This window comes from Populus alba, chromosome 13 (assembly GCF_005239225.2).
Source record: "Populus alba chromosome 13, ASM523922v2, whole genome shotgun sequence".
Lineage (NCBI taxonomy): Eukaryota > Viridiplantae > Streptophyta > Magnoliopsida > Malpighiales > Salicaceae > Populus > Populus alba.
The window spans coordinates 2,690,517-2,707,491 of NC_133296.1; the positions used below are offsets into that span (position 1 = coordinate 2,690,517).

The following is a 16,975-nucleotide window of genomic DNA, read 5'->3' on the forward strand; positions in this document are numbered from 1 at the left end:
AATACAGTCATCATCATCATTCTTTCAGTTGTTATTTTTGTCATGGTGATTCTTATGATCAGCTTCTACACGTTTTCAGGAAAGAGGAAATCAAGAGAGAAAGTTGAAAGTAAGACATAATTTTTTCTTTTTGTTCATCTGGAAGCCATTAGTCTTGGACAATATATTGAATATTTTTTTTGGCATTTCAGATCAAGTTTTTCCCTGGGCTGTTAAAGATTGATTTCTGAATATTCAATTCCTTTATTCAATTCAGTAACTGTTTAAGTTTACGCCACATAAGAATCTGGTTCAATTCAATAGTTTTTTTTCTCTCTCCTAGTTGCTGCTTCAGGTGGATCAGTGGATGATGAAATTACCAGAGCGGAATCCTTGCAGTATAACTTAGAAATCATTCACCTTGCAAACAGATAATTTTTCTGAAGTTAATAAGCTGGACAGGTGGATTTGGTTCTGTGTACAAGGTACAGAATATCAAAATGTTATATATCAATTAGCATCCATCAAAAATATACATACATACATACATACATATATATGCTAGAGATATTGATGTTTTTACTATATTTATTTTGCTAACTAATGAGAATCGAATTCTTCGAAGGTTAGTTTCAAGCATTCCTACATGGTTGTGGTCATAACTCCAAACGCCCTTGTTGCTTTCAGGGTACCCTTCCCAACGGACAATATATAGCCGTGAAGAGACTATCTAGGGATTCCACGCAAGGAGAACAAGAATTCAAGAATGAAGTCCTGCTGGTGGCCAAACTTCAGCACAAGAATTTGGTTAGGCTCCTAGGCTTTTGCTTTGAGCAAGAGGAAAGGCTTCTTATCTACGAGTTTATGCCTAACTTAAGCCTCAACAACTTCATTTTCGGTACGGCCATGCCTCCTCTTCCAAAACATTTCGATGGAGATTACTGTCTAAAAATAGAAAAAAGAGAAAGAAATAATTCCTGCAAACAAAGCATAAACCAGCAGATCCTTTATTAAAGCACAGTACTTTTTGATTCATCTAACTGCCATAGTTTACTGAATTTTTAGATCAAACCAAGCGTTCACAATTGGACTGGGAACGACGTTACAAGATCATAGAAGGCATTTCTCGAGGACTTCTTTACCTTCATGAAGATTCTCGTCTCCGGATCATTCACCGTGATCTGAAACCTAGTAACATTTTGTTAGATGCAGAAATGAATGCTAAGATATCAGACTTTGGCATGGCAAGGCTGTTTGCAGGGGATCAAACCCAAGAAAGTACAAGCAGAGTCGTTGGAACCTTGTAAGTATTGATAAAATGTTGAAATATTCCAGCTTGTTCCTAAGTCTTAGGATTGTTTTTAGTCATGTTGAATAATTCCTCCTCTGTTTGAGGGACACGTAATTTGCTTTGTTTGACCACGTTTGGTTTCCTGTAAAATCGTGGGTTTTGTTATTCATTCTTTATCACGATGTAAGGCTATTAATAGCCAAGGCTACAGCTTAATAAAATCATCTTCTTTGTCAGTCTCTTACTATCTGCAACATATGGTATCAGAGCACACGTGAGGGGCTAGAGAAGAAGACTAAACACTGAGAGGAGTGAAAACTGAGAGAGTGAGGAAACACGCAATCAGTTAAGGAAAATAGAGAGGAGAGAAACACTGTAAGGAGTGAGGATCGAGTGAAACACAGAGAGTAGGAACACTGTGAGGAACCCATCATTCCCAGATTTTTTCAGCAAGAAGAAACAACAATTATGGCATCCGAGAATAGCTTTGTGCAACCTGCTATTCCGCGATTTGATGGTCATTACGACCATTGGAGTATGCTCATGGAGAATTTTCTCCGCTCCAAAGAATATTGGAGCTTGATAGAAACGGGAATTACTGCTGCAGCAGAAGACAAAGACCTACGGGAGAAGACCATTGATGAGCTCACATTGAAGGACCTCAAAGCAAAAAACTACCTCTTCCAGGCTATTGATCGATCAATACTGGAGACTATTTTGAAGAAGGATACTGCAAAGGACATATGGGATTCTTTGAAGAGAAAGTATCAAGGCACATCTCGGGTGAAAAGAGCTCAATTGCAGGCACTTCGCAAAGAATTTGAAGTGCTGAACATGAAGATTGGAGAATCAGTGGATGATTATTTCTCCCGAACTCTCATTATAGCCAACAAAATGAGAATTCATGGGGAAAAAAATGGAAAGATGTAATTATCATTGAAAAAAATTCTACGATCTATGACTCCTAAGTATGATTATGTGGTATGCTTCATTGAGGAGTCTAATGATCTAGATGCATTGTCAATTGATGAACTTCAAAGCTCTCTTCTAGTGCACGAACAGAGGATCAGTCGAAGCATTGTGGAGGAACAAGCCCTGCAAGTGAGTCACGGGCTACATCAAGGAGGAAGAAATGGTGGATGAAACAGTTACCGTGGGAGAGGAAGAGGCAGAGGACGATTTGAAGGAGGAAGAATTGAAGGCAGATTTGACAAATCTGCCATAGAATGCTACCACTGTCATGACCTTGGTCATTTTCAGTGGGAGTGTCCTAAGAGAACTCACGATCACATGGCTAAATATGCAGAAACAAAGGAAGAAATGCTATTAATGGCACTTGTAGATCATGAAGAGATCAACACTGAGCACACTTGGTATCTTGACAGTGGGTGTAGCAATCATATGTGTGGAGACAAAACATTGTTTTCTGAGCTAGACAATAGCTTCACAGAATCAGTAAAACTGGGAAACAACTCCAAGCTTGGAGTACAGGGCAAGGGAAGGATTCGGTTTGAGGTAAGAGGCATTGTTTTTGTGATTCCAGAAGTCTTTTATGTGCCAGATTTAAAGAACAATTTGCTGAGTCTTGGTCAATTGCAAGAAAAGGGCATGACAATGTTGATTAAGCATGACAAATGTAAAATCTTTCATGCTTCCAAAGGCTTAATCATCGAAAGCAAGATAACACAAAACAGGATGTTTTGTGTCCATGCTCGGTGCACATCAGAAGGACAACAACGACTTGGAGCATACATGACATCTTCACAGAAATGCCTTCAATCAGCCACCATTGATCAATCAAAACTTTGGCACTGCCGTTATGGGCATCTTAGCTGGAATGGGCTGCAACTTCTTTAACAAAAGGGAATGGTGAAGGGGTTACCGAAATTTGTTTGCTCTCAAACAGTATGTGAAGACTGCTTGAAAGGAAGACAGCATCGCGACCCATTTCCCACGGAATGCAGCTGGAGAGCTTCTAAACTCCTACAACTAATCCATTCAGACATATGCGGCCCAATCAATCCATGCTCCAATAGTAAGAAGAGGTATCTACTTACGTTCATTGATGATTTTAGCAGAAAAGTGTGGATTTATTTTTTGGCTGAAAAATCAGAGGCTTTCGAAATTTTTAAGTGTTATAAAGCAAGGGTTGAGAAGGAATCAGGTGCTTATATCTGTTCTGTCAGGACAGACCGTGGGGGGGAATTTACATCCCAAGAATTCACACATTTTTGTGAAATTCATGGGATTCATAGACAATTAACTGCTGCATATACTCCCCAACAAAACGGAGTTGCGGAAAGGAAAAATCGCACAATTATGAATATGGTGCGAAGCATGTTGTTCGCAAAATCAATTCCTAGCAATTTCTGGGCTGAGGCTGCAAATTGGTGTGTGCATGTGTTAAATCGGTGTCCAACTCTTGCTGTAAAAAATAGAACACCCGAAGAAGCATGGAGTGGGCTTAAACCTTCGGTTGATCACTTTCGAATTTTTGGCTGCATTTCCCATGTGCATGTGCCAGACAGCAGACGTGTGAAGCTTGATGCAAAAAGTTTCAAATGCATTTTGCTTGGGGTAAGTGAAGAATCTAAAGCTTATAGATTGTTTAATCCTGCCACTAACAAAATCATTGTTAGTCGCGATGTGGTGTTTGAGGAAGATCAACAATGGTGCTGGGATAACAGTTCCAACACTGATTTGGGAACTGCTCTGGAATGGGACACACACGAAGCCACTGTTACTGGTAATGTGGAACTTGCAGCTGCTCAGCCCGTACATGCAGAGGGTCACGCTGATGGGGGACATTGCTGTTGATGATAATGTGGAAATTGCTGACAGTGGGGACATTGAATTTGAAATTGACGCTGAAGAGGAAATTGGAGTTGCAATTGACGCAGCTCCGCGTCAATCAGCCCAGATGCAAAGGCTGCATTTTTCAAATGACACGAGCTCATCCTCGCGAACAGGTGCAGTACTGGGAGAAATTGTAGACGGGCAGGGGCTGGATTTTTCAAAAGCAGGGAGATGGACTTGTGTGCTTTGCAAAATGATGACGAGCAACATATTTCTGGCAGCATTAATTTGGAGAAACAGGGACGAATCAGAAAACCACCAGCTTGGTTACAAGATTACTCTACGGGACAAGAATTTTCTGACGAGGAGCCTGGAAACACAATGTTTTTGGCCATGCTTGGTGACAGTGATCCTATGACCTATGAGGAAGCAGTGAAGTCAGAAAAATGGAGGAGTGCCATGGATCAAGAAATGCAGGCCATAGAAAGGAATGACACATGGGAGCTCACGGAATTACCAATCGGAGGAAAGAGTATAGGCGTCAAATGGATCTTTAAGACTAAAGTCAATGAGAGTGGGGAAGTGGACAAATACAAGGCAAGGCTAGTTGCCAAAGGTTACTGTCAGCAATATGGGATTGATTATGCTGAAGTTTTTGCACCGGTTGCCCGTATGGATACTATCCGAATTGTAATTGCACTTGCCGCGCAGAATAATTGGGTGATCTACCAACTTGACGTCAAGTCCGCCTTCTTGCATGGGGAAATTAATGAGGAAGTTTTTGTTAATCAGCCCCCTGGCTATGAACAAAAGGGACACGAATCCAAAGTCTATCGACTCAAGAAAGCGTTATATGGACTCAAACAAGCACCGCGAGCCTGGTACAGTCGGATTGAGACTTATTTCATGGAAGAAGGGTTCACAAAGTGCCCATACGAGCACACCTTGTTTATTAAGACTGCTGGTGGAGGTAAAATTCTTATTGTGTGCCTTTACGTTGACGATCTCATTTTTACCGGTAACGATCACATGTTGTTTGCACAATTTAAGAATTCTATGATGACTGCTTTCGACATGACTGATCTTGGTAGAATGAGATTTTTTCTTGGTATTGAAGTACTACAGCGAACGGATGGCATATTTATTAGTCAACGTAAATATGCACAAGAAATTCTGGAGTGATTTAAAATGGATCAGTGCAACTCCGTACACAATCCTGCAGTTCCTGGTTTTAAGCTTACAAAAGATGAGGGTGGCGTTAAAGTTGACAGTACTCGCTATAAACAAATAGTGGGGAGCCTCATGTATTTAACTGCTACGCGTCCAGATTTGATGTTTATTGTTAGCTTGATCAGTCGATATATGGAAAGTCCTACTGAAAGCCACTTGTTAGCAGCCAAACGGATCTTGAGATATATCAAAGGTACAACCAATTTTGGGATATTTTACAAAAAGGGAGGAAATACAGAGTTTTTTGGATACACGGACAGCGACTATGCCGGTGACCAAGATGATAGAAGAAGCACTTCGGGTTATGTTTTCTTTATGGGCTCAGGAGCTATTTCTTGGTCATCAAAGAAACAACCAGTTGTCTCCTTATCCACCACCGAAGCAGAATTCATAGCAGCAGCCTCAAGTGCATGTCAAGTCGTATGGATAAACAGAATTTTGAAGAGCCTAAATCAGACACAACACACTCCAACAAAAGTTTATTGTGACAATATTTCAACAATCAAACTTTCAAAGAATCCTGTAATGCATGGCCGCAGCAAACATATAGATATCAGGTTTCATTTTCTTCGCGAACTGGTTAAGGATGGTTCAGTAGAACTAATTACATGTTCTACAACAGAACAAGTCGCTGATATCTTAACAAAGCCATTGAAGCTTGATGTTTTTCTGAAGATGCGAAAGTTACTGGGTGTGTGCGAATCTCCAAGTATAAACTGATAGAATTCAGTTTAAGGGAGGATGATAAAATGTTGAAATATTCCAGCTTGTTCCTAAGTCTTAGGATTGTTTTTAGTCATGTTGAATAATTCCTCCTCTGTTTGAGGGACACGTAATTTGCTTTGTTTGACCACGTTTGGTTTCCTGTAAAATCGTGGGTTTTGTTATTCATTCTTTATCACGATGTAAGGCTATTAATAGCCAAGGCTACAGCTTAATAAAATCATCTTCTTTGTCAGTCTCTTACTATCTGCAACAAGTATATCTCAGAAATCAGGGAATACCGAAGTTCCCTTGGTTAATTTTCTTTCTCTTTGACTTGAACTAAAAGAATGCAATAACAAATTATTATTCGCAGTGGATACATGCCTCCAGAGTATGTAATGCGCGGACACTTCTCTGTCAAATCGGATATATTTAGCTTTGGTGTGCTTGTTTTGGAAATTGTAAGTGGTAGAAAAAGAACTTCTATCAATGAGGGGGAGGGGGAAGACCTTCTGACATATGTGAGTATGATACTGTCAGACTTTCATTTTTCTTGATCCAGATTGCCAGGAAAGACATCGAGCAAAACACTTTCCTTCTAACACTCTGCTGTTCTTTTCTTAAAATTTTGCAGATGTGGGAAAATTGGAATAGCGGACCAAATTTAGATAAGCTGATAGATCCGACATTAAGGGCTGGCTCAAGAAATGAAATGCTGAGATGTATCCACGCTGGTTTACTATGTGTGCAGGAAAATGCACTTGATAGACCAAACATGGCTTCAGTTGTTATCATGCTAGGTTCTTACTCCGTCACTCTTCCAGTACCTCAGAAGCCTGCATTTTTTGCTCCCAGTACGGTACTGCCTGGGACCACATCAACTTGGACCGAGTCTGATCAATCCCGAAGTGCATCCGTCCCATGTTCAATCAATGAGGCTTCAATCTCTGAGCTCTACCCTCGGTAGAGTTTGCGGATGGAGGGTCCACCGTTAAGCATGCTATAATTTGTTCTGTATCTCAGGACTATTCTCTTGCCTTCTCCTTTAATTTTTTATTATTTATTATTTTCTGGATTGCTTGAATGAAAGCATTTTATAATATTATAATGGGGTGTTTGGGAATAGGGTAAGGATTATTTTAATATAGAAGGTTAATCACGGGTTTTCAAACTTAGCTTTATATTAATTCATGTATTTTAATAGCATATAGATAAATTATTATTTCAGAAATACCATTTAAAGCTTAAAAGGTAAATCACACGTATATAAAGAAGGGGTTGTATTTTAAGTGGCAGCAAAAGAAAACAAAGAGAATAGTAGATTTGAAATCCGGCTCGGTCCGGCAAGTCGATCCAGGACCTAGCCGATCCAAATCTGAAACCGAGTCTGGTCTAAAGAAAAAACAATCCAAGATTTAGCCTGGTAAAGCCCAGTTGTCTTGAAGGGTCGACTCAGATAAACCTGACAAAACTAGTAAAAAAATATGACTCAACAATCGATCAAAAGATGTCAAGCGCCTTTCATAGCAATCCATAGAATGAGCTATGAAAAGAAAGAATTCAATTTCCATCCCTTCACTTTAAAGTTGGAGCCATACCCCCAACCTCTATCCACTACCAAGGAGAAGAGAAGACAAAGAACGAAGCCGGATCATCTAGCTTCCTTCTAGTTCTATCTATGGCTTATGGATCTTGGGAATGGTTTTCAATGGGCAATCCTAAAAGCGAAGAGACTAAGAAGAGAAGGCTTACTTATCAAAGGCAGGCTCAGAGGCTCATTCAAAGTTGCAAGCTGATCCACTTCCTTTATCAGGGGGAGTCGTCTTAGTCTCTAAAGCTAACCTATACCTTTCACTAAGTCCCTCTCTCTTTGCAAATCTCATTCCTAAACCCTCCCCTTTCTCTTTCTCTAGGATCCTTTTTCTTTTCTAAATCAATTTTATTTTATTTTTTTTATGTTTTTGGTGGTGGGATTCATGGAAAATTTATGGGAATGGATTTTCGTTGTTTTTGCTGGGTTTTTGGAATTGTAATTGGATTTTCTTTATTATTATTTTTTGTTGGGTTTTTAATTGGGTGTATTTTTGAGGAGTTGGTAAAAATGTTTTTGTATTTTTTTTTACCCGGATCAATCCATCTAACTTGTGACCCGATCATTAAACTGGGTGAACCACCGAGTCGAGTTTAAAAACTATGATGGGCAAAAAAAAAGTTAAGGGCCGGCTATCACCTCAGAGAGAGAGAGAGAGAGAGAGAGAGATTATAAAGAATAGTTTTTTTTACCATTATATTTTTTAAATATTTTTTATTTGAAAATATATTAAAATAATTATAATTAATTAATTAATTAATTTTTTTTAAAAATACACTTTTCAAATACAAAAATAAACAAGCTATTAATCTCTTATATGCAGCTCATTTACAGTTGATCAACTTAAAATTTTAACAGCTAATTCTAGATATCTAACTCTTCATTCTCTTTGGATTGAAAATTAAAGAAGTCTATAATTGTTTTGTCATAAAACAAGACTGTTGGTGGATTTATCTGTATTTCAAAAATAGTTTATTCTTAATGATTTATATGTTGTAGCCTCAGGTCCCATCATTCATAGATAAATAAATAAAAAAATTTCACACGGTTTTTCATATAAAATCTTGGTGCGTGTAATTGATTGTTTAATTTTGTTGATCAGTTGACCTTATGTTAATTGTATGAAGAATTCTTGTGAATTGTGAATTTGATATATTGGTGCCTTTTCCCAGCAACCTGGGATTCAAACTCTTGTAACATATGTATATAACTGGATGTTTTCAGCAATGATAAGCTTTAGTATTTTCCTCCATCTTCTAAAATCTATCTTCGTATCAAAGCCAAAACAATGGCCTCGCCTTCGAATTCTGAAGTTTCTAATCTTCTCCCAAACTCTTCAATTATCAAAAGTGAGTTGACTGTGTTGAAAGAAAAGTAAGTAATGGATGCACCAAGTAAAAATGTGATGTTTTAAGCAAGCACTTTCATCTTATGGCTGAAACAGAGTCTGATAAATAGTTGAAATGCTTACAGTTATCTCAAACAGAATGAATTCAATATAGGATAGCATGTCCTCGTACCCATGAACAGAATGGAGTTGCAGAGAGAAAGATCAGACGCATGGTTGACACAGGTTTGGCTCTTCTAGCAGATGGAAAGTTCCATTTCAGTACTGGAACTCTTGTCTTCTCAACCTCAGCTTATTTCATTAATAGGATGCTCCCATTCAGCAAATTTTAGTCCTTCTAAAAACTATCGCATCAAGCACCTCTCAAAATCTTCGGATGCACTGTCTACCTTCTTCTTCGGCCCTAAATTTCCCATTAATTTGTTCCTAGAGGTGTTCACTGTGTTTTTCTTGTTTACTTCAACCTCCATCAAGGTTATTTCTGTTTTGATCCTGATACTCACCGAATTTACACTTGCAGACAAGTTCAGTGCGGTAAAAGGAGATTTCTCCATGCTGAGAAACAATATTCTAGAGATTCTATTCTTGCCAAGCCTCCAGTTGCAATAGATTCTGCAGTACCATGGCTCACTATTTCTCATGCAACCCGGCCCAGTGAATGTTTCTCCATCTTCAGGTACTACACCTACTTCTCTTACACCTTTATCAAATTGCTCTTTAAACACATCATCTCGTTCCTCATAGCCGACTTCAAATGATTCTTCTTTGCAGCATTGAGATGTTATTTCAAATCCTGCAGGAATTGATAGTTGTGTGGGCTTGCCTTTCTCGCCACCACTGCCAACCTCCACAACAGAAACTGCACCAAATTCATTGACACTTATGCTTCCTCTGAAAGCACCTCCTACCCGCCGCCATCCCCATGGTTCTAAGACTCTCTACTTTGAAAAAGACACAGGCTCATCACACCATCATTACTTCTGCAGGTTCTTCTAGTGACACCTCTGCTACAGTACCATTATGGGAACCATCCTGTTTCTCAAAAGCTATTAAGATTCCCGAATGGAGACCCAACAGGTTTCTCAATGGTGGGGTCACAATGGTCCTGCTTAAAATCCAATATCCTAGCCAGAACTTCTTAGGCCATTTTTATCCATTGTACTGCCTTTCCGTATATATAACCATTTGCTAGCTTTATTGCGGCATTCCTTTACAAGTAATCTGGGTAAGTTTTATACCTGATTTCTCAACATCTAGCTAGACTACTAGTGCTTAGATTCGTCAAGATTGGTCTTCGTCAATTTTCACTCTCCACCTCAAATCATCCACATGATCGGTTGTCCAGAGTGTCCCAATTTTTCCTTCCCTCGAGGCAATTAAATTTCCCCACTAAACAATTCTTCACACATAATTGGGCAAATGTGTGCGACTTCTTAGTCTTCATCTCCATTGACCACCATGATGACCTTCAGATGCCTTCTGATTGGGCAATCTCTCTTTAATAATTCACCACTGCCATTTTTGGTCTCAAATCTGAACAATCTGATCGTACCATTGCATCCGAAACGATCAAATTAGCTGGAAACATGTTTAAAATCGTCCAAATCACATTTCAGACGACTAAGATTTGATCAAAACAATTCTGGTCTGAAGAGTGGCCCAAATTCAATCTCAGATCCGGTTGCACATAGGATCAGTTACAGTGGATCCTTTCCCTCGGCTCCACTCGGCTCGGCTCGATACCAGCTCGGCTCGTGGCTAATGACGTGGTAGGTGGGTCCCACTATGCTGACGTGTCTGCTTACTGGGCGCTGACATGGCATGCTAATTGTACATGCTAACGTCACCATTGCATCAGGGTGATGTCATAATGGGCATGCATAGTGTGCATGCTGATGTCACAATTACATCATGCTGACATCATCCTTATCTGGGTCAGCCACGTGGGTCGAGTCATCTGATATTTGGATCGGGTCAGCCCATCCAGGCAAAGAAGATGGGTGGGGTGCGTCTACACGAGTGGGCAGACGCTTTGCCGGAGCGTGATGGCGCGTGCGGCCATGTCCGACATCCGATTTTGACGTTGTTTTCACCAGTGGCTTCGTCTCTTCCTCCTCTACACAATGGTATGGTCAAAACACCATTTTGACAACTTTTATTTTTGAGCAAAAATCAAACACCACTTTAAATCATATGCTCTGATACCAATTGTTGGGAAAACCGACCGATAATGTACTGATATTTGCTCATAATAGGCTAAGTACACTGACACAATATTTAACATGGTTTGACAAATCACCTACATCCACCGGAGAGTCAATATTATTAGAGATAGATAGAGAAAAGGTTACAACACACATCGAGGAGGAGGATCACTTCACTATACTCCACTCCCAGCTCTCAATGCTGCACTTGCAGCTGCTACCATTGTAGCTCTCTCTCTTTCTCTCTACTCTCTCATACACACTCACCACTCTCTCTCTTGATGCCTATTTATAGGCAAGAATGATAAGACAAATTGGCCATGAATTATGGCACAAATAGTGGCAACACATGGGTTGCATTATTTTTGTCAATGGTGGGTGCAACTACCATTTGACAATGATAACCCTACTTCTTAGGATAGGTTACATAATTTATGGCCCATTAATAGCAAATCCCAACAAAACCATGGCAGCTGAGATTAATGTCTTAATTCATCATGGCAAGTGGGAGTCGGTTCCAAGACCACCTGCAGCAAATGTTGTAGGAAACAAATGCGTGTATAAGCTCAAACGCCAGGCAGACGGTTCAAGTGCAAAGCTCGCTTAGTAGCCAAGGGCTAAACCTACCAAGAAAGGATTGAGTATTCAGCCACATTTAGTTCTCTCATTAAAGCTGCCACAATTCGCACCGCTCTTTCACTTGCACTACCTAAGGCTCGAAAATTGCTCCTGCTGGACATTTCCAATGCCTTCTGAAATGGCAATTTGGAAGAGACAGTGTACAGGACTCAACCACAGGGTTTTATTGATGGTAGGTGTCCTGATTATGTATGCAAGCTGAAGAAATCATTATGTACTCAGGGGTTAATGCTAGCTGGACCGGACGAACTCTTTAGGAGGGCCATTTTTACTGAGATGACACATGGAATACCACATGGACTCGTCAAGTGAAAATCCCTAACCCAAAGCCTGTATAATGACTGTGGGTTTCTCTAGGACTATATATCAGGCCCACAAAACCAAGCCTGCATGCAGATTCTTGGTCTGGCAGTTGGAATCAAGGAACAACATTAAACATGATGGATCTTTTCATCCCAAGGGCTGTTCCAAGGAGAGATAATATTGATAAGATTTTCATAACGGACCAAGAAAACGAATCAGATAGACCTACCATGGCTTCAGTTTGTGGCAACTCTGTCGTTGTTCCATTACCATCAAGAACTTCGTATTTTATGCCCTCTACCGTGGAGGAACAAACGTCAAGGCCAGTACTAGATATTCTCTCGTGTACAAAACAACCTTCATCAAACATCGAGGTCATTGACTAACCCTGAATCATCTCCATCAGGTCAATCTGGATGTGGCCATATCAAATTCTCCATCAATGAGCTCTCAATCACGGAGGTTACACCTCGATTAATGATGATTCTTGAGCATGAAAGTAATGGAATATCTTTATATATCTTTATTAATAAATATTGGATCAAGAAAAAGGAATAAATTTTTTAGATTTTTTTTTGTATTAAAATGGGCATGTTTTAGTACCAAACATGTCCCAATAGAGATATGATGGATCTAATTCTAATCAGATCCAACTATAATTAAAGACTTCACAATGTATCAAGCTTACCCCAAGCCCAGCCCCAAGCAAGGGCTTGGCAAAAACATCCTTTTAATATGCTTGTGTTTATAAAGAATTAAAAAGAGCAAGTTCTTAACAATAATCAACTCAAATTAATTACATGAATTAATACTCATAAAACATTTAGAGTGTTTTTTTTTTTTCAATGAACCTATATCAATTTATGATAACATATGTTAAAAGGAATTGAATTTTCAATGTAGCAATTAATAATGAAAAACCAAGCCCTTTTTAAAGTTGATCCTCAAAAAAAATTTGACCAGACATTCGACACAAGCTTCTGCGTGCCCGCTGTACTATAATTAGCATGCAAAATGACAAGCTTATAATTTGTTCTTCAAACTTAATTAGATTGTAAATGAGAGAGTGTCATATCACTAATTCCGTAGAAAGAAAGATAACTTCCACTAAAGCAAACTATTTTATGGAAACAAAAGACTTATCATCTGCTTCATACCAGAGTTCTCTGATATTGCTGTGCTGCATGTCAAGAACAACTAGGCTGTCTAATCGAAATTTGTGTGGTAAGGTTTTTAAAGAGAATTTATGCCAGCAAAGCCATATCAATGCCTTGGAAATATGTTCGTAGTGTCCGCGGACTTGTCCTCCACTGAATTTGAGCAACTGCAAAGACGTCATTGGTGCAAATGACGTCTTGTGATGCTTGAGCGTCTAGCACGATACCCTCCACTACCTCTGTGCCCTGTAAAACAACAAGAATTAAACAGGAAACAATAGTTTATTATCATGGGAAAGCTTCTGTGGAAAAAGTTTTCATCAAATGTTGCCTAAACGAAGAACAATTAGTTATTACCGAACAATATTCATCGAGTACATCCATTATATCTTCGCGATGCCAAAGTCTGCTACGCTTTCCGGGATGGTTTGGAGCCATTTGATGAATGATCTCCCTTCCCATGTCTCGTAAGAGATTATCCATCTGTAACTCATTGTCACTGTTGACTGTTAAAAGTGATCTCTCCCTGAGAATATCAAAACCCATTTCTGGATAAAAACAGTCCTTTTGCGTGATTATTTTTTTTCCACTTCAAGTCGTGCGAGTAAACGTTCATCTCTAGTTGTAATTACTATTCTACTTCCAGGACCAAACCAGTCTCGCTTTCCCGTCAAATCACGTAAATTATTCAATTGATCAACATCGTCGAGAATAACAAGTACCCTTTTACGACGAAATTGGCTTTTGATGCGGTTGATTCCTTCATCATCATCGTGAAGCCGAATATACCCTTTGGAAGCATCACGAAGAAGCTGTTGTTTTAATTGAAGTAGACCTCTTTTTTTATGTAACCTTTCTCTGATATTCAAAAGGCAACTACTTCCTTCAAATTTATGACAAATTTGGTTAAAAACAGCTTTTGCTATGGTTGTCTTGCCTATTCCTGGCATCCCATAGATTCCCACAATTCGAACTTCATTTGTACCAACACATAACATGGAAATGATATCTTTGACCTGAGAATCAATACCTACTGGATATGTGGCAACTTTTATGTATCTGGGATTCAATTTACTTAAAACTTCTTCGACAATCATTTGAATTAATTTTGATTCATGCCTGTTCATAGTAAAAGAAAGTCATCACTCATCAATGAGAAATAAGCTGATTTGGAAATAAGATGGCGAATATGATGCTAGTTTAAATTACAAAATGTAAATGGAGTAAAACTTATAATTAAGTATTTGCGATCGATATAGGGAAAGGAAAGAGGTACCCATTTGCGATACTGTGAAGTTCAAACCCAGATAATCTTCCAGCCTCCACAAGAGCTGTTCTCCACTTTTGGACCTTCTCTGTTTCTTCCTTAAAACGTTCTTCATGTCTATCAAAGGCTTCAGCAAAACTCCTTTTCTGTTTTCTAATATCAGAAGGATCAATATCATAGAAAACTGGTAGAACAATCTGACGAGCTGTTTGTCTGCAATCAAGAATCTCTGAAAGTTCATCAAGACACCAAGTGGAGGAAGCATAGACCTTAGAGAAAACCACTATCGAAATCTTGGACTCTTTAATTGCTTTGAGGAGGTGTGAGGAGATTTCTTCTCCTTTAGGAAGTTCGTTATCATCTCGAAATGTATGGATTCCTGCATTTTGTAAGGCAGTGTAAAAATGATCCGTAAAATTCTTGCGAGTATCTTCACCTCTAAAACTTAGAAACACATCATAATGCCATCCAAGTCTAGAGAAAGAAGAAGAGGAAGAGGAAGAAGACATGAGCATCTAGCAGTGGTTTCTGCAGGTCAGAGATAGAGATGGGGCAGTGTGGCTGCTTGTTACAGGTGTGGAAGAGAGAGACACCGACTATGGTGATGAGTCGATCGTTCTGAGGCTGCTGTTTTGGCCTGAAAGGGAGCTGACGCTGTGTTTTAGAGTGTGTTAGTCTTATGGTAATAAATAGAAGCAGTGGCGGAATTAGGGAGAGACGTCTATAAATTAGAAAGACTGATGAAATGGAGGGGGGTGAAGTTTGAATTTTAAAATAAAAAATTAATTTTTTTTATTGTTTTATTATAATGATATATTAAAAATAAATTTTAAAAAATAAAAAATATAGATTATTTTTATATATATTTTTTTTTAAAAAAACTTTAAATTAAAATAGCAACCACACCCCATCATAATAAAACTTGTTTTTTTCCTATAGTTGTTACACAAACAAGACAGGAGAACAGAAACTATCACAGCAATTATTTTAATGTTAATAAAATAATAAAAGTAAGAATTTTGGGCAAAGTTGATTAATTGAAACCAGCTACTAAAAAGTTGCTTACAATTATTAGAATATTATACTATTGTTTATCTTGACTTTAATCTAATAATTTATATTATTAAAAAGTTGCTCCACAGCATCATGCAATTAAAGCTTCACCAGCCAATAACCTGTTAAATATCGTGCTCACTGGGTTATCAAAAAAATTCAACAGTTGGTGAACTCCCTTGGCCCCAGTTCGATTGTGCCATGGAAGTCATGTTCTCTTTGGTTTTTCTTTAGTCCAGAAGACGGAACGGACCACAGCCAATGATCATTACATATGTTGAACAGGTGAAACTTTTATATAAAATAACATAATGAATTATAGCAAATGTTGAGATGCTATCCGGGAAAATGATAATCTTATATCAATTAAATTAAATCACATCCATGAACATCAATTCATAATAAATCAAATGCTCAAAGATTAAATTAAAAAAAAAAACATAGAATTCCCAACATTGAAGAAGGATGAAGGAAAAAAAACAAAGAATTAAATATGTCTTTAATTGTTAATTTCGTTTTGCCCACATATATATTAGATTATGTATTTTGTTACAATTGTTTTTTTTTTAAATAATAAATTTAATTTGATTAACAATGCAAATATCTAATGAAATAAAATTCATATACGAATATCTAATGAATTATCAAAGGAGAAAAAAGCCAAATGATTTCTCGAGATTCGAATTGTTTTTTTTTTTAATAATAAATTTAATTTGATTAACAATGCGAATATCTAATGAAATAAAATTCATATGCGAATATCTAATGAATTTTCAAAGGAGAAAAAAGCCAAATGATTTCTCGAGATTCGAATCTGCGCCAAAATAAAATATTGATTGCCAAACATTTGTATTTAACCAAAAGGATTAATAAAAAAAAAAAAAAAAAAAAACCAACACAGCACATTGCCTCCTGTTACCTAGAATCTTTACACCAATGTGTTGGCAGAAAAATTAGGAAAGAAGATTTTTGGCTTTTAACTTGTTTTCAATTATTTTAATTCAAAAAACACATAAAACATGAGATCCAAATAAAACTAGTCTTCAACTCCCTCAGTTGCTTTACAAAGTTGTTTACAATTTCAAGATAATAGTCTTCTGACATGTTAAAACAGTGGATCAAAAATTGTTCTATATTTTAACATACGTATTTAAAATTGTTTAAAAATAACATATAAAAGTTTGAGGAATAGATTAAATTCAAGGAGAGGAATGCTTGTCTTTGGAGTTGAAACTGTATTTTATATATTTTTTAAAAAATATTACTTAAAAATAATATTATTATATTTTTAAATAATTTTAATGCTATCAAAAATAATTTTTAAAATTAATTTTGAAATTGGTTGCATTACTTGGAAATCAATCTTCATTACCCTTGCTTTTTGATCGGGTACTAAGTTGTATTCACGCAAT

At 37.7% G+C, this 16,975-nt stretch overlaps 1 protein-coding gene and 1 pseudogene across 1 annotated transcript; one reads left to right on the top strand and one right to left on the bottom strand.

Annotated features, from left to right (window-relative positions):
* The first annotated feature begins 318 nt into the window (after positions 1–318).
* On the top strand, positions 319–7,126 carry LOC118061315 (cysteine-rich receptor-like protein kinase 29; annotated as a pseudogene).
* Positions 7,127–13,017: 5,891 nt separating this feature from the next.
* LOC118061317 (TMV resistance protein N-like) lies at positions 13,018–15,180 on the bottom strand. Its single transcript, XM_035074744.2, has 2 exons — positions 14,520–15,180; positions 13,018–14,362 (listed from the first exon to the last, which is right to left on the bottom strand). The coding sequence occupies exons 1-2, from the start codon at positions 15,023–15,025 to the stop codon at positions 13,819–13,821; spliced, it is 1,050 nt and encodes a 349-aa protein (XP_034930635.1). The 5' UTR covers positions 15,026–15,180; the 3' UTR covers positions 13,018–13,818.
* Positions 15,181–16,975: the final 1,795 nt, after the last annotated feature.